The sequence below is a fragment of the Bubalus kerabau genome, chromosome 9 (assembly GCF_029407905.1).
Source record: "Bubalus kerabau isolate K-KA32 ecotype Philippines breed swamp buffalo chromosome 9, PCC_UOA_SB_1v2, whole genome shotgun sequence".
Taxonomy (NCBI): Eukaryota; Metazoa; Chordata; class Mammalia; order Artiodactyla; family Bovidae; genus Bubalus; species Bubalus kerabau.
In genome coordinates this window covers 17,214,284-17,238,469 of record NC_073632.1, presented here as the reverse complement: position 1 = coordinate 17,238,469, position 24,186 = coordinate 17,214,284, and the positions used below count along the sequence as shown (strand labels likewise).

General features: G+C 41.8%; 1 protein-coding gene across 1 annotated transcript in view; it reads left to right on the top strand.

Annotated features, from left to right (window-relative positions):
• COL9A1 (collagen type IX alpha 1 chain) overlaps nucleotides 1-24,186 on the top strand; it is an 89,635-nt gene that overhangs the window by 24,796 nt on the left and 40,653 nt on the right. The window contains exons 6-22 of the mRNA XM_055534726.1: nucleotides 171-254; nucleotides 521-593; nucleotides 721-893; nucleotides 963-1,400; nucleotides 2,242-2,316; nucleotides 2,590-2,625; nucleotides 2,758-2,820; nucleotides 8,784-8,837; nucleotides 9,105-9,140; nucleotides 11,725-11,748; nucleotides 12,114-12,167; nucleotides 13,382-13,435; nucleotides 14,074-14,106; nucleotides 14,830-14,886; nucleotides 16,815-16,868; nucleotides 21,527-21,580; nucleotides 22,881-22,934. Of these exons, the coding sequence (XP_055390701.1) occupies nucleotides 171-254; nucleotides 521-593; nucleotides 721-893; nucleotides 963-1,400; nucleotides 2,242-2,316; nucleotides 2,590-2,625; nucleotides 2,758-2,820; nucleotides 8,784-8,837; nucleotides 9,105-9,140; nucleotides 11,725-11,748; nucleotides 12,114-12,167; nucleotides 13,382-13,435; nucleotides 14,074-14,106; nucleotides 14,830-14,886; nucleotides 16,815-16,868; nucleotides 21,527-21,580; nucleotides 22,881-22,934 (1,416 nt within the window). The remainder of the gene's footprint in view (nucleotides 1-170; nucleotides 255-520; nucleotides 594-720; nucleotides 894-962; nucleotides 1,401-2,241; nucleotides 2,317-2,589; nucleotides 2,626-2,757; nucleotides 2,821-8,783; nucleotides 8,838-9,104; nucleotides 9,141-11,724; nucleotides 11,749-12,113; nucleotides 12,168-13,381; nucleotides 13,436-14,073; nucleotides 14,107-14,829; nucleotides 14,887-16,814; nucleotides 16,869-21,526; nucleotides 21,581-22,880; nucleotides 22,935-24,186) is intronic.

Here is a 24,186-nt window from a genome sequence, read left to right as displayed (position 1 = left end):
CCCATTCCTCCTGGAAAAACTGTATTCAAGGAACAAGAGTCCTAGTCCGCTGAGATGAATTGATGACCTGACTCAACAGCTGGACCACATTTACCATCGCATCTCCCTTTTAAATGACCCACTTCTGTTCTCCAAAGAGACCTAACTGACTGGCTGCTGTCTTTCTCCAGTTTGAACTTCAATGGATGCTGATCCATTGTGACCCCCTGCGACCCAGGAGAGAAACTTGCAATGAGCTGCCAGCCAGGATCACGGTGAGTCCCTAGACTACCTGCAAAGGCCACTTGCAGCCAGCTTACCTCTCTACACCGCCGCAAACTCTCCCCGTCCTCACTGTTTGTCTGAGTCCAGGCTTTTGCTGCACAGGCCAGATATTGAAGAAGCGCGGGTCCCACCCACAGTCTGACGGGTAGAAACCACTTGCGCGGGGGACGAGGGCGGCGGAGGGGTATGGATCCAGCTTGGGTGGCTTACGACCCTCCCCAGCCCCCGGACCCCTCACCCCTCAGCCTCTCTCCAGGAAAATGCCGGTGGACTACTCAAGCCCTCGGTGGCACACAGGCCACCTGAGAAGACTCTGGGAACCTCGAGAGGTCCCCAGGGGCGGGTGGGGCGGAGGCGGGGAAAGGGTTAAGGGGGACCGTTGTCATTCTATCCGTCCTCTGGACCGCCAGCTCTCCTCCAATCCCCGGGACCCTCTCCGGGGCCGTTCATAAACAGGAGGAACTCACGCCTCCTGGGCCGGCGCCCCCTCGCATCCCCGGCTCCCGGGGGCGCTCTTGGCGGGGACAAGCGCCACTGCGCGCTCGGCGGGCATGGCTTGGGCGGCGTCGCGCCACGGGGCCCTCGGGCTGCGACTGCTGCTGTCGGGGCTCTGCTTGTGCGCGGCTCAAGTAAGTTGTGCGCGGGTTTAGGGGGGCAGCCTTCTCACTGTCTCCCCCCTCTTCTCTTCTTTCCTCCAGACCATCGACCAGGTAAGCCCGGGGCAAGAAGCCCTGGCGTTTTCCAAGTGCTCGCAGGGCGAGGCGGGGGTGCCTCCGTCGGGGAAAGCGCGCGGAGATGCGGAGCATCCCGCGGGCCGCGCGGCTCCGTGCATCCTCGGGCCACGCATCTGCAGCGAGCAACGTGGGAGGCGGGGGCCCGAGGGGACACCCCGAGGTTCCGAGAACGGGCGCCCCCTCACCGACCGGGCCCCACACTGCAGGCTCGGGCCGCAGAGGCCCGAGGAGGATGGAGGCCGGGGCTTTAATTTTCAGCCGTGCTTCCCTCCTCCCTCCGTCCCCTCCCCGCCCCTGGTCCCGGGCGGCCCGGCCCGGGAGAGGCATGATACCAGGCAAGCCCGCATCCCGCCTGCGTGGACTCGGCGGCCCAGGCTCACCTCGGAATTTCGGCTGCACCGGGCAGGGGGCGGGGGGTGGGGGGGCGGCGCCGTTTGAGGTTTCACTTACAAAGACCCCATTGTAACCTGTCTGGTCACCGGGAGTTTAGAAAAACCAAGATTTCCTGATGAAAGAAGCCTTTTTTTTTTTTCAATTCAGAAGAGAAAAAACCTAAAATTCCCACATTTCCTAAAACGCGTCCAAACTTTTAGAGGCCAGCCTTCCGTCGAGCGCCATCAAAGCGGAGCTATTTGCAATAGATAAAAGGGGTCACAACCGGGGGTCGGCCTGAAATTTGGCGTCTTTCTGAAGCGAGGTGCATAGACATTCTCGCAGAGGAGGATCTGAAGAGAGGCCGGGCCCTCGCCGGGTTTCTCGGCCTCGCCTGTCTCTCCCTAAGAGGGCCCCCCAGTTTTCTTCTGAACGCAGACAGATCTACAAAACCATCCTGGAGTTGATCTGGGGTGGCGCGCCTCGGTTCTGAGCTGCCTCACTTTATCCAAAAGGCTGACCTGCATTTCCTGATTAAATTCAGGAATTCAGTGACCACCATCTTCATGATCCAACCCCATGAGTAAGAGGCCCCCTCTTCCCCACAAAACCCGTTGGGTTGAAAGCTCCATAGACGGGAGGACCCCACTCTGGGGGCCCAGATTCTGCTCTCACCTCACTGTCAGCCTCGTTCAGAACCTCGAGGAGGGGAAGCAACCGCGGTTCCTTGGAAGTCTGGTCTACGCGTGTTACGCTGGGCTTGAACCCGGCCTCCACGAAGCACTGTCTTTGCGGGGAGGCGGCGGGCTCGGGCCCACCTTCTTGTGCTTGCTCCCCGTGCCCCCCTAACCCGCGTGTGCTCTTTTGTCAGAGGGGCCCCCCAGGTGAGCAGGGTCCTCCGGGGCCGCCGGGTCCCCCTGGAGTCCCGGGCATCGACGGCATCGACGTAAGTGCCCACCTCCAGCCCCTGCTCCTCTCCCAGCGGCCCGGGTGGGTTTTTTCCAGAGGTCCCGAAGCCCCCTACCCAGAGGCGGGATGGGACGTGGATGAGGGCTGGGAGTGGGGCCTAGACGCCTGAGGACTGCGGAGGGAGGCGGTCCTGCGTCCCGTGGCCCCTGGAGGTTGATCACAGCTCCGTACCACCTGTCCTGTCCCTGTCCCGGAGGGGCCCCAGCACCCTCCACTCACCCACTGCCCTGCTTTCCCTCTTGCCTTCCAGGGTGATCGAGGTCCGAAGGGTCCCCCGGGCCCCCCGGTAAGTACATCAGCGCTTTGGCTCTCCACTTCCTTCCTTCCTTCCATCCAATGTGGTCTGCAGACCACACTGCATCCGATGAGGCTCAACTTTGCCCCATTTTCTCCCCCCTCCTCTCCCCCTCCCTGCCAGGGTCCCCCTGGAGAGCCGGGGAAACCAGGAGCTCCAGGCAAGCCTGGCACACCGGGTGCCGACGTGAGTAGTGGGTGCTGGGGGCGTGAAGCCAGGCCCAGTGTGTGTGTGGGGGGGTGGGGGGGGGGGCGGAGAGAGAGAGAGAGAGAGAGAGAGAGAAGAGTGCAGCGTGCAGGCGGTTGTGGTCCAAGCTAAAGCGAGACTGGCTCTGATCCTGGCGGTGCCTTCGGGCTCGGCGCTGAAACGCGGTTTCTGCGCGAGCGTCTGCGGAGCGTGGAGGGGCCCCGAGGAGCGCAGCACTGGCCTGTCCTCCTCTCTGCTCTGGGAGCAGCGGTGGGTACCCATTTCTGCCTCTCAGCGGCCACTCCCCACTCACCCCATTGGGGGGTGCTGGGGCTTCGCTCTTGTCCTTTCCCCGGCACTCACTAAGTGAGTTTAGGGAAAGGGCCTGCAGGCAGGGGAGGGACAGAGTCCCCCTAAGCCCCGAGGAAGAGACCAGAGAAAGGCTGGGGGAGAGCCTGCCCGGGGCGGGAGAGTGGGGTGGGGCTGGTCCTACACTGGACACGGGGCACGCGGACACATGTGCGCCCACGGCTGATTCATGTCACTGGATGGCAAAAAAAGCTGTAGTATTGTAATTAGCCTCCAATTAAAAAAAAAAAAATCTAGAGAAATCCAGCTCAGAAGACTCGGACTTGATGGTTTCTAGAATGTAAGTAAAAAAACAAAAAAAAACCAAACCTAGCTCTCTGTCTTTCCTCCAGCGTTTCCTTGGTTCACAGTTACTGACAGAAACAAGCTGACTAGGGTTGCTTGAAGCCGGGGAACCAGCAGCCGCCCCCCAACATACCCAGTCACACACCTGCCTCCCGCCATGGGAGGCAAGCTCAGATGCTGAGCTGTGTGGTAAACCCGACACTAGTTAACATTTCTTCAGGGAAAAGGACTTCAGGGCTCTCTTCTCCTCTCTCCCTACACTGGACTGTTGAGAGTTTACTGAGGGCTACTCCTTGACTTTCCGGCTGGGATACAAAGTAAAGTGATACCTGGACCTCTGCTCTCAGAAAACAGACAGTGCTGGATTCCGCAAGTTATGTTTCAAGTTACCAACTTATATGATTTCCCCAAACTAAAGACTTTTCTAAATCAAAGCCCTTGAAAACCTATGATTATAGATTCTGAGAACTTTTGGCTAGAGTTTAAGACAGAGTCTTCATTTTGAGAAAAAGAAAAAGAGCTAGATGTTAGTGGTTATTAAGATGTGCTTTCTTTATCAAGATTAGTATAATGGGGATATTTGTCTATGCTAGGGACTAAACAGCAACACAACAACAATTCATTGCTTTAGGAGACTGACTTTGTTTTATACTTAAAAGATCCTAGTTTGAACTTCCTATGTAGGCAAAGTGGCAGTGCATGAGGTCACTAGGGACTAATGTTTGGATAACGCAAACTGAATATCAGCCCAATATTTGCAAAATATGAACAGAAATTATATAACTTGTTTGCTATCAAACATCTCTTTGAAACACAGTGAATTAGTTGGAACTGTTGCATCCAAATAAAAAAGTCTGATGAATGCAAATAAACCAGTAGGTTAGGTTTATTTCTGCATTCCTTTCAACCTTGGACCTTGTTTTATGTGAAAAGAAAATGGATGATTAAATGACTTTATTATTATTATTATTAATTTTTGGCATGGTTGAAACATAAATGAATGACCTGAAGTCTTGTCTTACGATTGAGTTGAATAATTTCAGACAAAGGACTAGACTTGTCTGTGTCTGGGTTTCATGGTGCTTTTGTAGCAGGCTCAACAAATTCTTCTTCCTCTAGTACCATAAAATCATAAAGACAATGCCTGGTTTTACTTTATAGTTTCCACGCTTAAACAGAAATAGGATAAAAAAGAAAATTCTTCAAAATCTTTAGAAGTACAATGTAACTAATAATTGCAAGTACTTTTTTATGTTGTTTATAACTGCAGTATCATAGCATAGATTTCCATTTCCAAATAAGATTTCCAAAGTTAAAAGGTGTAAAATAGTAAGGTTTCTTACATCATAGAACTTTGGCTCTGTAAGATCCTCAGGGAGAAACTGATAAGGGCATTTAATCAATTTTCTGGGATGGCAGAGAAAAGCAACAGAAAAAGAAAAAAGAGAAAGGAAGGAGAGAAAAAAGTAAGAAGTTCATGCATGTGCCAGTATTTTAGACATTTCTTAGAACTAAGCAAAAAATTAACTATACTAATGTGCATTTGTGTAGAACTTCTTTTAAAGTGCAGTCACAAACATGCTGCATTTTTTGGTAGTGTTAACAAATGGTTAATCAGATGGTTTGTTTGGAAGAATCTGAAAAGAATACGGCTTAAAGGTTATTATCCTGAATTAAGTGGATTTTTGACAGAAAAGGTAAATGAGTCATGGCAGCTAGTCTTGTAGGATTATGGCTTGGGTCTCCTGAACCGAGTGGTGGAATGCTGGAAGGAAATTAATAGTGAGGGCTGCTTGCTTTGCCAAGCAGCAGTGGGAAATTTCAGAATACAGTGGGCTTTAATTTTATCCCGTATAGAACCTTATCTTCATAAACATTAATATGAAAGCAATTTTTTATGCCACTGGCAATATATTCCTCTGTCACTTCTTTGACAGATAAGAATGATTGCAAATTGGAGTTTTATGCATATGTTTGTAAATGGAAGTTGTGAGAGACTTACATACATATAAAACTCTTCTTTTCTTTAGTTTAAGTTGATTCTTTTCCCTTATAGACACATAACATTAAAGAAATCCAAGCTTGGTTGCAAGCTCTGTACTCAAAGGACAACTGTGCTGTTATCATTAATAACTTATACTCTTACAGGCACTTATGCTGTGGCATGCTTAGTGAGCTCTAAGAGCTCTAAAAGAGTATTTTTTTTCCATTCTTATAGTATCTGTCTAAGATACAGAAAAGAGGAATTAGAATTAAGTACATGAATTATAGTTCAGTTACGCTGTTTTATAGGAGAGAGATTAGAACATCCTCTGAATGTATTACAACTATTATCTGTGATGTTATATGATTAGGATAGTGAGTAATAAAGAAGTTATTCTGAAAGGCAGTGTAAGGGGAAATAGTTAGGCATCAGAGAAATGTGAGGGGGCTGTGAAGCACAGTGCCTGTGGTTAATACCCAGATTTTTTGCTTGTTTTTTTTTTTTTTTTCAAAATCTCTTCTGAATGACATTTTAAGCTCCCAGAGAGCAGGAAATGTTACTTCATTAGCTTCTAGGATAATCTGACTACATAAGAATGATAATAATAAGAAAAGCTAACATTTACTTAGCATCTGCTGTTCCAGGCATGGTTGTAAACACTCTGTGTACACTATCCCAGTAAATCTTCAAAGTTGCCATGTAAGATAGATATTAACATTATACCCGTTTTACAGATTAGGAAACTGAGGCTCTATGCAGTTGAGTAACTTGCCTATAGTGGCCTAGTACTAAGTGGCAGAGCTGGGATTTGAACTAAAAATAAAGATGATGTGGAGCGACAGGTGTGAAATCCCTCCACCCAGTAGGCTAGCCCACATCTCCTGTTCAGTAGCCTTCTGTAATCTTCTGTGCTGCGTGTGTTAGATGCTCGGGCAGTGTGCTCAGATTGTAATGGACATGGAGTCCTGTCCTCACAGAGCCTATGCTTTAATGCATGGCTGTGCCACAACACAGTTCACTAGATTGGACGCCAGAATACATTTTCATTAACTCACGGCCTCCTTGTGATTAGATGTGGTTTACCATGTCTGGCGTGCTGCGATTCATGGGGTCGCAAAGAGTCGGACACGACTGAGCGACTGATCTGATCTGATCTGATCTACCATGTCTTATGGAAGACAGTTGAGACAAGGAGTATCTGGAAGCAGCCTCCAGGTTATTCAGCCACTCTGCTTCTTTATTATGTAGCTGAAGTTCTGCCTTATGTAGTAGCTGCTGCTGCTGCTGCTAAGTCGCCTCAGTCGTGTCCGACTCTGTGCGACCCCAGAGAGGGCAGCCCAGTAGGCTCCTCTGTCCCTGGGGTTCTCCAGGCAAGAATACTGGAGTGGGTATGTAGTAGCTACTGCCCTCCAACTTTGCCAGTGGTTTTAGCTCCTGAGTAAAGGTGGTTAGTTGGCAGTGTGTGTGGGAACTGACCAGGACGGGTCTTGGAGGGTATATGCGTGAAGTGGGCATTGGAAGTCCCTTTAGTCAGACCTGCCCTGAGGTTTATAAAACCCTTGTGCCATATGTATTTACAGAGAGCTCCTGGGGTATGGTTTATTTGCTCACATACAGAAGCCAGTGTTCCATTACCACAAGTGCTCAGCAACTAAGATGTTAAGGCCTGTTCCCAAGTTAGAGCATTGTAATTGTACTAGAGAGACTGAAAATCAAAGTCTGTCAAAAATCCTTCCACGTGTGTTTAATAGCTTTCTTCTTTGGTAAATTTCCAATAATGAATTTTGTCAACTCACTCTTTTCTATTTCCTTTGATTCAGTCTTTGGAGTTACGAAGGAAATTAATTGATGCAGAGAAATGTAAAAATGGTGGCTGGTGAAATAGTTTTCTATATAAGTTACATGAATGCATTTTATTGATATTTATGCAGACTGACAGATTAAATATGCACTTTGGTGATTCATTTTTAAGTCAGACTTACATATTTTCAAGGAATTCCTCAATATCATTTTAATTTTTTTCAAAGTCTTGCTAATAGATTTTACAAGTTATTTCTATATACATGTGTATATGTGTATGTGCATAATGTATGTATATATTTACATATATAGGTACATATAATTGTATTTTGTAGGGTATAATTTCAATATTGTATTATAAATGACATCTAAAATAAAGGAAAAACTAAAAAGATAAAAATGTGTCTTCATCCAATGTGGAAATTAAGATATACATGTAGTATTATCATGGTTTGATATCTATTTTATATTAGGATGATGATAAAATAAGTACTGGTAGGGAAAGCAACAATGGTTGGAAGTGATGCTTGAATAACTACTTTAGCATTACATGTGATGTTATAAAAGTGTTTTACAGTAATGGACTTAGAGTCTACATACTGAGTGGCACACATGAAAATGTATATTTAATTGTAGCTATTTCACTAAAAGAAATAACCTAGAAACATACTCTCAAATGATTCAACTTTAAAAGTTAATGTTTTCCATAAGCAGTTGTCATTGCTAGGAGATAACTGAGGGGCTTTAGGTAGCTAAAAGGCAACAATGAGATTGATTAGTTTTAATCACTATTGAAGGAACATTTTAACTCTCAAGATGTTATTGAGAGCTACAGAGACATACATATATAAAGCATTTTGCTTTATAAATGAAATCAAGAGATGCATAACATGGCTAATGGCAAAGCCAAGTCCTGTTGTCCCATTCAGTTCAGTTCAGTTCTGTCACTCAGTCGTGTCCGACTCTTTGCAACCCCATGGACTGTGCAGCACGTCAGGCTTCCCTGTCCATCACCAACTCCCAGAGTTTACTCAAACTCACGTCCATTGTGTCAGTGATGCCATCCAACCACCTCATCCTCTGCCATCCTCTTCTCCTCCTGCCTTCAATCTTTCCCAGCATCAGGGTCTTTTCCAATGAGTCAGCTCTTTGCATCTTCGCATTGGGTGGCCAAAGTATTGGAGTTGTCCCATTAGACTTACCTATTAGAACACTGTAATTATTACTTCCCATTTTTTCAAAGTGGAGACAAAAAATACTAAATTATCAAATCCTGTGATAAACAGTGCATTTAGTAGGAAGTTATGAACAGGATACAATTTATTAACAGAAAGTAACTATAACAGTCAGATGTAATGTCAGACATTACCTTTGAGTGGGAATATAGAAAGGTTTTTCTTTATAAAGACTTGCACCATACGTAGGTAAACTATCCTGCATGTAATTAATAAATAAAATGGAATTATCCACTTACTGGCTTGCCTAAGAATGTTGTATTAGTTCTAATACCATCTTGCTTTGTTAGGGATTAACAGGTCCTGATGGATCCCCCGGCTCTGTTGGACCAAGAGGACAAAAAGTAAGTTAGCCACCTGGTACTAATTGCTGGTATCAATTAAATGCGGAAGCATAATTTTATTGTAGTGTTTCCAAATCAGTTAACAGATTAGTTGTGAAGTGGCTGAAATACACTTGTTCAACCAAAATCATGTTTTATAACAGTTGAACTAAATTGCATTCAAACAGTAAGATGGAGTGTTTTAATGATTTTAATATTTATGAAGTTTGCATACTTACATACTCATGCTAAAAAAGCTAAGTACAATGGAGCTATTTTTATTTTTAGGGAGAACCTGGTGTGCCAGGACCTCGTGGATTTCCAGTAAGTAAATGTGATTTATAGTCTGTCTTTAGGTAAAGTTCTGCCATTGTGAAATTTTTTAATTTAGTTTTCTACATAATATACATCACAAAGAGATATGGCTATCTGCTATGACAAGCATTCTGACTATGAGTAGAAAATTTCAGAGCAATTGGAATGTATGGTGTAAAATACGTACATCTGTTTGCAGGTGGCATTTACCAATGGAAATTACTCCCTCTCTGTTCCCATTGATGGAAACTGTATCTCATGTAACAGCAGCAAATCTGAGTATTTGGTGTTTAGACCTCGGCATCACGCCACTTTCTTCACAACTGGTTTTATGTCTAATGAAATACCAGCCATGTTATCACCCACCTGCTTCCCTGGCGAGTCTTTTTCCACATTGCACAATCCACCAGACTTGTGTTATTTCTAGCCAGAGGAGAACTGGATTCTCAGCCTGCTGGTTTTTTTTTTTTTTCTATTTGTTCTTCATTCCTTTTTTGTTCTTGCTATTAATCTGTGTTTTTCCTCTTTGTTTTCTATTTGCACTGCTTCCTTTGCCATATTTCATCTTTTCCATTATAAGTCTATTTTCAGAGGTGAAGAGTTTGCTGGCTTTCCTCCCACATTTTTAACTCAGAGCTCAGCATCTTATAGAGATGCCTTTTAAAAAATCCATCAAATCTCTAGGTCTCTTGATAATGAAATAACTTATTGATTACTTTGGTATCTTCAAGCATAACATTTATTTCCCACATTGATCCACATATTATAATGTTCAAATAGAAGTAATTTTTCAAAGAATGCCTTGAAAACTCCCCATTTACCATTGAAACATATTGCTCGTGTGAAATTCATGCTTGTTGTGGCTGCCTAAATAATTAGAAATAATAGCATCATTATCAGAGGATGTGATTCCCCTGGATGCTTCATATATGGATGGATATTTTAGAAAATATCTAAGTCTATCTTAGATATTTCTGTCTAGAAAATACGAAGTCTGAAAGTACAAGCTGTCAGGAATATGGTGTCAGAGACAACTGTGCATATGAGGGATTCAAGCCCACAGAGGGGAGAGAATGGTGAGGAGGCCCAAGGCTGGGAGACTGAGTCTGAAGGCAGCGGTGCTCAGTTTTATTAAATTCAACCAGCACAGAGTCAGAGCTCCTTGTGTCCTGGGCCCTGTGCTTGGAATTGAGGCTTGGAGGCTGCATAAGGCATGGTTTCAATCCCTGGTTACACACAGTTTGATGTTGCTCAAGAGATAGTAAATGTAAGGGAGTGGGAGACAGAATGACTGGTTTTAAAATAAAATTCAGCATAAATGAGGATCCCACTGGAGGTCATTTCAGAAGTGACACCGTTTTGTTTTCCATTTCTACTAGATTTGGTGTCTGGACACATAGCCTTACCTGTCAAGGGATGTGTTCCTAAACACTTTGGTTCTCCCCTTCCTCTCTGTGCTAAATGTTTGGGCAATTTCCAAATATCATGTTATAAATTTTAAAGCAATGTTGTCTTACTTTTAATGTCGGTTTCTTATAAAACACGACAAATGATATCATTTATATGTGGAAGCTAAAATATGCTCCAAGTGAACTTCTTTACAAAACAGAAATAGACTCACAGGCATAGAAAACAAGCTTGTGGTTACAAAAGAGGAAAGGAAGGGAGGGATAAATTAGGAATCTGGGATTAACAAATAGAAACTGCTGCTGCTGGTGCTGCTGCTAAGTCACTTCAGTTGTGTCCGACTCTGTGCGACCCAATAGACAGCAGCCCACCAGGCTCCCCCGTCCCTGGGATTCTCCAGGCAAGAACACTGGAGTGGGTTGCCATTTCCTTCTCCAATGCATGAAAGTGAAAAGTGAAAGTGAAGTCACTTCAGTTGTGTCTGACTCTGTGCAACCCCATAGACGGCAGCCCACCAGGCTCCTCCGTCCATGGGATTTTCCAAGCAAAAGTACTGGAGTGGGGTGCTATTGCCTTCTCCAACAAATAGAAACTACTGCATATAAAATAGATAAACAACAAGGACCTACGGTATAGCACATGTTCACTATTTTGTAATAAACTAAAGTGGGAAGGAATGTGAAAAAGTCCAGTTGTGATATGCCTCTTTGTGAGGAATGGTAAATTCTCCTGACAGCAAGCATGGATGACCTCTTTACTTGCTGTGCTAAGTCGCTTAGTCGTGTCTGACTCTGTGCAATGCTATGGACTATTATAATGTTAGGCTCCTCTGTCCATGGGATTCTTCAGGCAAGAATACTGGAGTAGCTTGTTTTTACTTTGCTTTTCTTTAAAAAAAAAAAAAATGTTTGAAAAAAATACTACAGGCTAGCTACAGGCTAGACATCAAAAGAACATTTGAGGAGCTGAAGCAAGCTTCTTCATTTAGAAGTGGGGCCTAGTTTGCTTTCCTTACACAGTCCTTTCTTTTCGAATGAGCATTTTATGTTTATTTAGGGATAGACTTTGTAGTTTATTTTTGAACTGAGTTAGTTCTGTATTTGCAGAAGTATGGTACTTCTGTAACTACTGTATTTACATGAAGTATGGGTCCTGTATCACAACAACTTTTATTTTAACCTTTTAGGGCCGTGGTATTCCTGGACCTCCTGTAAGTATGGTCTCTTGCTTTGTTTCACGTAGTCTATGAGAACGGCCTGTTCTCAGATCCCAACCTTCGTCTCCAGTCGGCGCTCTACCAGTGGTGTTGACAGTGTCCCCCCTTAGGGATCTTCGGTGGCTACTATGACAGCACCCCTATTCTACTAAAAGTATTTTATTAAGAAATTGCTGTTAATTTAAGAAATTTCCATTTTAAGTAATTACTCTTCGGTCAGATGAGTTGCTGTCTCATTGGAAGCCAAAGCTAGCACAGACCCATCATTCTGAGTCAGTTGTTTATTGTATTTGATATCACTTGTCATAAATTGTGAAAACATCATAAATCACCATGTCCCTCTAATTTGTTGATTTCAGGGTCCTCCTGGGGGAGCAGGACTCCCTGGAGAGCTTGGCCGTGTGGGACCGATTGTGAGTACCAGACACAGAAACACAGCGCGTTGATAGATGTTTGCTGACTTAATAGGAGGTGTTACCGGGGACGGCAAACTGCCCTATGTGTGTTTCCCCTGCAAATCCAAGACACGGCAGATAAGTTGAATTCCAGTTTATAATGCGGATGGGGACCAGGGTAATAATGCTATCTCATTTTTGTAGAGTGATTTTAATTTTTCCCCCCAAAGTTCTCAGCTGAACTTTTCTTCCCAACTTCTAGAATTAGTGATTAAGCCAAGAAGTGTCGCCTTCATTTTACAGACTCAGTTGGGATTGGGATCCAGTGTCTTTTGTATGAGTTTCTCTGTATGAAATGAGTGAATAGTCTAAAATCATTCCCAGGTGCATTTATGTTAGCATCATAAAATCATAATCGAACCAACAGAACATTAGTCAATTGAGAGCTGAACTGCATGGGAGAAATTGATGTTAATATTCAATAAATATTTCAAAAATCTTGAAGTAGTGATGCTATCTGAAGAATCGATAATAGTAAATCCATTGAAAGTAGGAGCCACATATATACCTATCTAGTTTCTCTGTAGGTGCTGCTGTTTGATAAATTTATTTACTGAATGCAAGAATGTGTATAAAATGATTATAAAGTGGATTGTAAGATGCTTTTGGAAGGACAAGGTGTGCGGGGAGGAAGCGCTGGTGATTAAGTCTAGCTGGAATCCACTTTCATCTGAATGGCGTATTTAGCCATCTTTGCTCTTCTGTAGCATTTGCAAGTGAGTGCGGTGACCTACTGAGGGACAGCTTCCGGGTAAAGAGTCCAGCGCTGACTGGCCCTGAGAGGTTGCCTTCCTGTTCACAGTTTCAGGCCGGCATGAGCTGCCCTTAGCTGGGCGGCGCTGGCAGTAGCGACTATTCTGGTTCCCCTGAATATCAACTAGAAAAATGCATAGTGTTTCCAGAGTAAAGTGATCAGTGTATAGAGAAGAACTGGCTCTTTTCCCCAAGTCTACCTCTGCCTTCTCTTACTTCAATGAGGCAGGAACTCCTTTATTCTTCTAGCTTTGTGGGACTAATTGGATTGCGGGTCACCCACTGATTTTGGTGGCAGGCCTATGCAGGCTGAGCTCTGCAGGGTGTGTTGGAATGCCAGTTTCTCACACCTCACCTGTTTTGTGCACTGTGTCTTGACGTGTGTATAACCGCTGTGTCACAATTTTCAAATAACTTAGGGCGACCCTGGGAAAAGAGGACCACCTGGCCCCCCTGGCCCCCCGGGACCCAGTGTAAGTTGTTTGCAGTTTGAATTTCTCTGTGTCTGAAGGTTGGGATTATAGAACCCTAAGAGCCAAAAATGAAAGGGCTTTTAAATTGAATCATTGTCCTAAAATTTCAAAATGGCTATGATATTTTCACTCATTCAGAGCATGATCTTTTAAGGCCAGTATAGTTGAGAAATCACAATAATTTGAAAGGTGATTTTCAAGGGAATGGTTTATACATTATATTTGAAGTGCTTTGAGGCTTTTGACTTCTCAAATAGTCAAAACTTGGACATATAAAAGGAACATTTTCAAATGAACTAGTTTTTATCAAGGATTTACACAATGAGCAGTTTACAAAATGAGGTTAATTGGGAGATAATCCATATTTTTAACATGATTCAGAATTGTCCATATTTTCTATTCTGTCATTTTACTTCTCTTCAATCCTGTGAAAGAAATAATGTACTAAAATTTAGATTTCTCCAAACAGAATAGACCCATGAGTGAAGTTTCTAGAATATTAGCATATCTTAGACTATTTATTCCTTATAGCTTATTGAAAAAATACATTTACTATATTTGTCAAATGAACATTTTATTATTAGTAGTGAATTAAATATTTCACTATATTCTTAACTTTAACATTTTCTTTACTTTAGGGAACAATTGGCTTTCATGATGGAGATCCATTGGTAAGACATTTTCCTTTGAATAAAATACAGTTTTAAGTCAAAGATCAGGAATTCTCTTTAGAAGATGAATTCTCTTTAAGATGATCTTGCTAGAATACATTGTATTTTCAAGTTTTATTTTACTCAGATCGGAGAGCAATTTGTTGGGCTGGTGGACTGGTCACTTATACATACTCACACTAACTTTTTCATTATAGAATTATCTTTCTTTTTCCATAATCTTTTTCACTTTATGGAGGTGACCTGCCTTTCACCAGAGCACTCCAATTTTAGAAGATCTAAGTCCACTAATACTCTCTGAGACTTGTTTTACTTATAGACTGATATTCGAACAGTGTAGGAAAACTGAACTAAATGCAGTTTTGGTCCATTTGTTGTGGGGGACGTGACCTTTAGGACAGAGCTGTTGGATTGGAGGGGGAGAGGTTGGTCTGCAAATGTTTTATTTCTTGAACAAATTGAATCTGAAATAATATGGAAAAATAGTAGTATTCATTAAATCTGGATGGTGGATACATGGGGAAAGGGTTTGTTATGTTCTCTGTATGTTTCTGTAAGCTAGGAATATTTCTGAGTTTACAAGTAAATAAAAAAGGAAAGAGTAGTCAGAGTTATTTAATGAATAGGCTTGCATTGGGATTCTGCCCCTGGAAACCCTAAAAGATGTATCATTTTATCACGAAGCAGAGGCTCTCAGTTACTCTCTTTCTGTTTCTCTGGCAGTGTCCCAATTCCTGCCCACCGGGTCGTTCGGGATACCCAGGTCTGCCAGGCATGAGGGTAAGACAATAATGTCCGTGCTGTATTCTGTCTTTAAGAGTATGATCCATACGAAAAACAGAGGCTTTCCTTGAAGCGTTGGCCTTGCTCGTGCACAGACCCCACTCTGATGGGTTAGGCAAGTCTGTTGCTTATTCGGTGGCTTTGTCTGTGGTCCTTTTTCAGTCCTGGAAGTTCCCACTGGTACTCTGACAGCTATCCCTAACAAGACACAGATACTTGGCTATTCAGTGCTTCTGTTTCTCAGGGAAGATATATCAATGAAATGCACTGGATTGAGAGACTCTAGAACGCCAGATGAAGGTTCAGAAGTTTACTCCAATAGTGAGAGACGGGGGCCAGGGACTGTACATATAATGTATTTCAAACTGTTTTAGTCAAAATAAATTGGAAAAACTGTGCAAAATAGAGGGGAAAAAAAGACACTTTCCAAATGTGTTTTTCTCTCATGCTGCCATCATAATTGCTTCAAAATTACCCATTGGAATAAAGAAATAAATACCAAATGCTGGGGTTAATCGGCTTTCTCTCTCTAGTCTATGAGTCTGAAATGATTTTGAAAAATTCCGGATCAGGGGAGTTGTGCCAAGATCCAAAAGACTCCAAGGCAATGGGTTTCCCATTGCAGTTTTCTCTAAGGTTAGCTTGAGTGTGCGCCCATAATGCAGAAGACGGGGTCCTGGATGGGTGTCTTATTTTTCATGGAAACTTGAACCTTGGAACAAGAAAGGTTTTCAGGACAAAACTCTAATAGACAATGTTTGGAATGTTTATTTCACATTTATTTCATGTTACTGATCCAAAGTGTTAGGACAGGTGTCCTGACAGTGAAAGATGGGAGTTTCTTGTGCTTTGCAGCCTTTGCTGACTGCTGTTTATAGCTGTATATTTGCACTTAAAAAGAGACATTACTTTGCTAACAAATGTCCATCTAGTCAAGGCTGTGGTTTTTCCAGTAGTCGTGTATGAACGTGAGAGTTGGACCATAAAGAAAGCTGAGTGCTGAAGAATTGATGCTTTTGAACTGTGGTGTTGGAGAAGACTCTTGAGAGTCCCTTGGACTGCAAGGAGATCAAACCAGTCCATCCTAAAGGAAATCAGTCCTGGGTTTTCATTGGTAGGACTGATGTTGAAGCTGAAACTCCAACACTTTGGCTACCTCATGTGAAGAGTTGACTCACTGGAAAAGACCCTGATGCTGGGAGGGACTGGGGGCGGGAGGAGAAGGGGACGACAGAGGATGAGATGGCTGGATGGGATCACTGACTGAATGAACATGAGTTTGAGTGAACTCCAGGTGTTGGTGATAGACAGGGAGGCCTGGTGTGCTGCAGTCCATGGAGTCTCAAAGAGTTGGACACAACTGAGTGACTGAACTGAACTGAATTTGTACTTAAACTGTGCACAAGAAGAGGCAGAAAGTTGTACATCTGGGGAAGCCCTTCTGCCTCGAGTAAGGCCATGGGTGCAGAGGAGGAAGAGGGTTTTCAGAGGAGGCTCTGGAGAGCAGGGGGCAGCTGGTCTGGTGGGTCAGCGGTCCACCTCTGGAGAATGAGTTACTGATGTTGGAGGAGACCCAGCTGTAAGAGGAAGTTGGGGAAGAAGGGATCTAGACACCAGCAGGCAGTGTCATTATCTAGTTACTGACCTAGGCAAAGGAGAGTTTGTTATTTGAGGACAGAGTTTGTTAACTGAAACTGATACCTATTATGTACAGTCGTGTAGTACGCATGGTGTTTTAAAATTCTTCTAAGGCTGTCATTTCTTTGTGACATAACCTTTCTCTTAGCAGCACGTTGACTTACATTTAGGGGAGCAAGGTCACTTTATGAGCCATCTGACCACTTTCTGTGTCAAATCCAACACATTTATTTATTTCTCATGTATTTTATGAGAAATAAATACTTATGTATTTTTGCATTTGTTAGGGTCATAAAGGAGCTAAAGGAGAGATTGGTGAACCTGGAAGACAAGGTCACAAGGTAAGGACAGGAATATTTAGTGGGTACATTGTGATTAAGAGGTTGTAATGACCTTCATTGTAAGGGCTTATAAGGAATAACAAAGCATGATTTTTGCCCCTTCCTTTTCCAATGATGATTGACAAGTTCTCAGTAGATGCATCAATATTCTGACTAAGCATCATATCCTAAGGTTGTTCAGTTACAAAAAAAGAACAAAGAAAGCACCATACACTTTCATTCCTTCCTGTGTTGCTACCCCTCACTTTCCTTTTCTAATCAATAACACTCAGCTCTTTTCCTTGATGCTTTTGATAGTCAAATGTTATTCAAGCTGGTTGTTCCGCTCCACTAGACAAAATTTTATGACAAGTGTAAAATTTTATGACAAGTGTTGCTGAGACAAGCAAACAGGGAATTTGATAATTGGCTTATAGCCTCGCAAGTTCTGAAATAATTTTTGTTTCTGACTTCATTTCAATATAACTTAGGCTTTGAGTCATCTGGAAGTTAGCAATAGCACTTATATTGTTTTTTGGGTAGAAACTTGGAATCCACAGCACAACTTATCGTGGAGCTAGCGTGTCCTGCAAGGCTGAAATTTAAAGTAAGGTGACCTATTTGTCTTTTTTTGTCCACTAGGATGAAATCGCCTTAGAGTAACTAAGAATTTGACTTCTTATATGGTAGAATACTTGTCCCTGTAAATTCCATAATATTTTTACAAAGTCAAACTGTTCTTATTAATGTAGGTCATCTAGACTTTGTTGAATATGTCCATTTACACCTTTACAGGCTGGCAGAAGTCTGTCTTTCAAGGTTAAGAGCTTGAGAAGAAATTTATTAATATCTTCAGGCACTAATATTCTTGAATTCCTTCGGAAAAACTATTGAACAATCTCAGATAATGAAGATAAATAAACCAATTTCCTGTACCATATTACAGTGTGAACTTACATTTTAAAAGTCTTTTATTACTTAGGCTCTGAATAGTTGAGCCATTTTATTCATCTGGCATATCACAGGTGGATTCTTGATGACAAACTGGAGAAAATTATAAAAACATCAAGTATTTTGGATGTTTTTCTGTGTGCCCGTTCCTCCATTGAATTTTTAAATTTGTAACAAAAAAATCAACAAATATTTATTAATCCCTGTTATGTGCCAGGGTTTATTCTAAGGGCTAAGGGCACAGAAATGAATAAATATGTCTGATGTGGCTAATTTAAGTATGAGATATCCATATAATGGAATATTGTCTAACCACAGAAACAGAATATTAAACCACACTGAAAGACACCTCGAGGTGATATGTATAGTAAAGCAGATTTAGTGGACTTCTGCTGTTTTGATGCCCTGAATCCTTTCCTCTCTTTTTGGTGACCCCTTCTCTTTGGGAAACTTCCACTTCCCCATCCCATGGGGTTTGGGAATGAAATAGTCAATCAGAGGTCTCTCTACTCACCTATGAAACTAGTATTTTTGAGACCTATGCAAGCCAGTTATCTGAACTTCTTAAGTGGGGAACCTGCAAAATTCTTGGTGTGGTAGGTAACTGGCCAAAATTTTCATGAAAAAACTTTTCATAGTTAAAAATTGTTGACTGTTCCTTTAATTTATTTCACATGCCTATGTCCCTCAAACTTTCAGTGGCTGTCTTTGACAATTGATCTATGAAGATAATATAACTCCTTGAAAATGAAACCTGAAAGGGCTAATGGATGCATTTAGTTGTGAACTGAAAGCAGAAAGATGAAGAATTAAGACTAGGGTCTTGAAGTTTGCTTTCAGATTCACAATTCTGCATTGAATTTACTCCACAAATTAGTTAATGAATATTTTAAAAAATTGGTTATGAATCTAAGAATGAACCATCAAAAAAACTTTCAGTAGAATGATAATAAATTGCTATTCCTAAATTTGTCATTTAGCTTTATGGTTATTGATTAGTTACTGTGTGCTTTTCGCCTGTTGGTAAAATATTTAAATCGACTATGTTACTCTAAGTTTTAACAAGAATCAGTAGGAAAATACCCCAAGATCTACTAATGAAAAATTATAATCACTGTTGTTTTATACTTAGGTGGGGAAATACAAGTAGTATTTAATTATACATGTTTTGATTATCCACTCCATGAACTAACAAAATACACTATAAAAGACTCTCAGAGTTTATTCAGAAATCAAGTGTAAATGATTTAGGTATAGCCTAGTTCTTTGCTTTGTGTGGCCAAATGTTCTGTATTAATACTGCTACTAATTTCTTCTGGTATTTCTTTGTGTATGTGTGAAAAAAAAAATCTCCAAATACAAAGTTGCAGCCTGTGGAACAAGAAAATGAGTGAATTGAAGCATGTAATAAACAATAGAATTGGATTTTAATCTACTATTATGTACATATATTAAACATCAAGATATTTTTCTAATAACTAACTTCACAATTTAAGTTATTTGTTACCATAGGAAATGTAGGGTAGTGTATCTATTATAAAAAGCAAAATCCTAGTCAGAGAGAAAATGACTTTTTCAGAATCCATAAAGTAATCTTTCTGAAAGAAATAGTAGTACTTGGATTTCTGTTTAGAATATCCTAACATTTAAAAATATATCAGAGGGACTTCCCTGGTGGTCCAGGCCCTGGGACCGACCCAGTGCAATTCAGGGAGCCTGAGTTTGATCCCTCATCAAGGAGCTAGATCTCACATGCTGCAGCTGAAATCTGGTACAGCCAAATAAATAAATAAAGTAAAAACACATGTATCAGAGATCATATAACTGATATAAAAAGTCAAAGGAATAACTAGAAAACATGATGAAAGAGGAGTCCATCGGTAGTAGCCACCAGATACTCAAAATACCTTAGAACACACTTAAGTATTCAATCTGAAGAAAAGAACAAAACTTTATTGATGGAAAGAAACAGGAAACATTTTGACCAAATCAGAAGATATACTGAGTTCCACAATGGAAAGATTCAGTATTGTAAAGATTATTTCTGTATATATTCTATTAATTTAATGAAGTTCTAATACAAAGCAAGCAGCCTTTTTTGGTGAAGATCCGCCCAACAATTCTAAAGTTCATGTCTAAGGGTATACATTTAGGAAAACCTGAAAAAGAGTAACTGTAAATGAAAAATAAGAGTAAATTAATTCTCCCAACCAAAGATTAAAATGTGTTATAGAATCTCAATAATTAAAATGTTGTGGTGTTGACAACATCATATAGTAAACCAGTAGAGCTTAATAGGAAGTCTACAAACAAGTATATTTATCAATTTAATACATGTTAAAGATGAATTTTCCAACCTATGTGGGGAGAATTTATTATTCAGTAAATGCTATTGAATAGAGTGCCAGTAAGAAGGAAAATAGAAGGGGAAAAAGGGGAAGCAAAGACAGATTTTCTCTTCTTGGGCTCTAAAATCACTGCAGATGGTAACTGCAGCCCTGAAAATAGAAGATGCTTGCTTCTTGGAAGGAAAGCTGTGACAAACCTAGACAGTGTATTAAAAAACAAAGTCATCACTTTGCCGACAGAGGTCCATCTAGTGAAAGCTATGGTTTTTTCAGTGGTCATGTACGGATGTGAGTGTTGGACCATGAAGAAGACTGAGCGCCAAAGAACTGATGCTTTCAGACTGTGATGCTGGAAAAGACTTTGAGAGTCTCTTGGACAGTGAGGAGATCAAACCAGTCCATCCTACAGGAAATCAACCCTGAATATTCATTGGAAGGATTGGTGCTGAAGCTGAAGCTCCAATACTGTGGCTACCTGATGCGAAGAGCCGACTCATTAGAAAAGACTCTGATGCTGGGAAAGATTGAAGGCAAAAGGAGAAGAGGGCAGCAGAGGATGAGACGGTTGGATGACATCACTGATTCAAAGGACATGAACCTGAGCAAACTCCGGGAGGCAGTGAGGGACAGGGAAGCCTGGCGTGCTACAGTCCATGGAGTCACAAAGAGTCAGACACGACTTAGCGACTGTATAACAACAGGAAGAAGGAAAAAAGAGATTTCTACTTTATGTTTATATAAAAATAAATTACTGATAATTGAAGATTTCTACATAAGAAATTAAATGATATGTATAAAATTACTAGAAGAAAAATATAGATGAATATTTATTTATTTTTGGGAGGCAGATAAGGCTTTTCTAAGGGTGACACCAAAGGTAGAAGTCATGGAAGAAAAGACTGATTTAAATAAATTAAAAAATTGTGCATGGTGTGAAAACTGTAATAAAAAATTAAAATGAAAATCATAATAGAAATATAGTTTATGGAAAAGTTTGTGTAGTGTGGTCACACTTCCCTAATAATGCACCCACCACACACACACACACACAGTACCTGAATGCATACACACCCTTCCTCTGTGTCTCAGTGTCTGTCTCTTCCTCCCTCCCTCTCCTCCTCTCTCCCTCTTTAGGAAAATTTTGGAAAGGATAGCATCTAAAATGTTACTGGTGTTTATAGTTGAAAAGTGGGATTGGGGTGACTTTATTTCTATACTTGTTTGTATTTTCTGAATAGTCTTCAGTTAATATGAATTACTCTTATAAAATGATTTAAGAAAGTATAATAGACTAATTCAGGGGGTGCAGAGTTAGACTGAGCCCACTTCAGGTCAATTCCTGGAATAGCATTTGAAGCCCTACTCTGTGTTGCTTTTCAGGGTGAAGAAGGGGACCAGGGTGAACTGGGAGAAGTTGGAGCTCAAGGACCTCCGGTTAAGTATTTTTCAGTCTTACGCTGCATGATCCCAGTGGTCACTGGAGGATATCATTACTTCTGCAGTTTGGGAGAGGACATGCAAAAATATTTCTGTAAAATTCACAGTTTTTTCACTTTTTATATAAAATACAGCATCTGTCAAGGAACATACAGATTTGTAAAAAGTATGCTTTTTGGAATATTTATGCAAAAGCTCTCCTTGAGAGATAATACATGTCATTCCCATGTCTCTGCTATTGACTCAAATATTTCTGCAATTCTTTATGATTTATGTTCAGAGTTAGGAAGTGAGCCGCAGTCAGTAAGGGAGCCTCTTTAATCTGATTTGGCCACATCTCATTTTGTGTCCTGAGCTGATCATCTTGAAATGTATATTTTAGGCCGTTCCTAACTGTTCTACAGAGCCTGTAGACTGGGACTGACCTGGATGTAAAACAGAGCTGGTGTAGGGGCAGTGAGAACACAGGGAAATGACTGGCCTAGAGCCCATTTGTCTTAAGCCAGTGTGGACAGTTAGCAAGTTGTCTGGAAGTGGCCAGCCCGCTTTCCTGATGGCGTGTCTGCCCCTGTTGTTCCCCAGGCAGCATGTCTACAGCATCTGTTTCTAGATCCCTGCAGCTGTGGGGCCAGAAGTCTAGAATGGTAACATTCAGGATTGAAGCGGATTCTAGAAATAACACCTTGCATCCTCAGTTTGAGGATTACCCACTGCTGTGCCTGAGAAGGGATAATAAGATGGGCTCCTACTGCCCCAAACTGAAATTCAGAGTATCTTTTATTGTAGAAACAGTGTAACAAAGAGTGATAGCAAGTGATTGATGGAGACCCCAGCTATATCTATAGGAAGAAGCTTTCCTGGGCTACCTCGGGAGCCCAATTGCCTTGGATGGCATACATTGGTGGGGACAAGTTACTCCAAGGTTTAAAATCACTACCCTGTGACATGTAACCAAGTTACAAACCACAGAGGAGGCAAAGGTGGCAGTGAATTCTGTGTGTGAGTTAAAAGTCAAAAATACTTTATCATAATTCTTTTATGCTAATGGTATTTTCTTTTTGTGTTCAGTCATTATTCCAGATTTGTATAAATCTCCAGAATTTTTAAAAAAGAGTTTTATCACCAGCAGAATTCCTTTTGGATTTTTCTTCTAACTTAGGAAAGCGTGTCTCTCTTCTCATTGTTACTTTTGGTTATGATAGCATCCTTCTTCTGGATCAGCTTTTGTGATGACATCAAAGCATATGTGCTTCAGCTCAAAGAATGTACTTCTCTCTCTTTTTGTTTACTTTTCAAGGGAGCTCAAGGTTTGAGAGGCATCACCGGCGTAGCTGGCGAGAAAGGGGAAAAGGTAAGATGATGGTGCTGATCATCAAAATAAATACACCTAAATGTTTATGTTTTGGGCCGTTTAAGAATATCTTCTTATCTTCAACAGCATCACATTTTTTTTATCTTTTATTGGGTGCTTTGTAGAAGTTTGGTTAGATTCTTACATTTCTGTTATAAACATAGATGATAGAAATGAGTCATCCACAGGATACTTGTTATGTACTGTGTATCTGAAGTTATTGAGGGTAAGCAGGGGTAAGCAGGCTGTTGTATGTCCTATCTTGTTATTGTCAGTAGCTGACACTGACAGAGTACCTGGGGTGCAGGGCAGAGGCGGAGGAGGGTGGAGAAGGGGAAGACAGAGTGCCTGGCCAGACGGAGGAGGCGTGGTCATTGGTGGAGAGGGCAGGGCGGGGGTTGCTTGGCTGAGTGGATAACAAATGTGAAAATGGCTCAAACTTGAACGTTCATGATGAGCTCAGAAATGTTTCTTGCTCTGTGTGCATGTGTTTACATGAGTGAGGGGGTGTGTCTAACCCCTCGGATTTTAAAAAAACGGTCTGCACTTTTTAAGAAAGTCTACTAAGAAAACCCGTTTGTAGGGCTTCAGAAAATTAAGAGAGAAGGCAGTGGCAACCCACTTCAGTACTATTGCTTGGAAAATCCCATGGACGGAGGAGCCTGGTAGGCTGCAGTCCATGGGGTGCCTAGGAGTCGGACACGACTGAGCGACCTCACTTTCATGCATTGGAGAAGGAAATGGCAACCCACTCCAGTGTTCTTGCCTGGAGAATCCCAGGGAAGGGGGAGCCTGGTGGGCTGCCGTCTATGGGGTCGCACAGAGTCAGACACGACTGAAGCGACTTAGCAGTAGCAGCAGCAGCAGAAAATTAAGAAGAAGGCACTTTGCCCATCACCCCGTCTGACCCTCACCTTATTCTTCACAGAACCTCTGAAACTAATCCTTGTTGCTCTAGACAGAAGCACACAGCCTGTCATTCACAACCAGAAAAGGAGAACGTGCACACTGCAGGCGCTCAGTAAAAGAACTCCAACCTTCTAAGAAAACAGATGCACAGTTTTGTGGATTGAAGGAATTGCTTTGTGAATAAGCAGTGAATAATTCCTTCAGTGTCATTTTTTTTCAACTTTTTCTCTGTCTCTTTAGGTTTTCTCATTGTACTTGGCTCCCTCTTTCATCTCCTGTGGAACGTTTCTTTTCTAAAAGCATCCTGTTTTTAAAAACATACTTTTATATTTCTGTATTCATG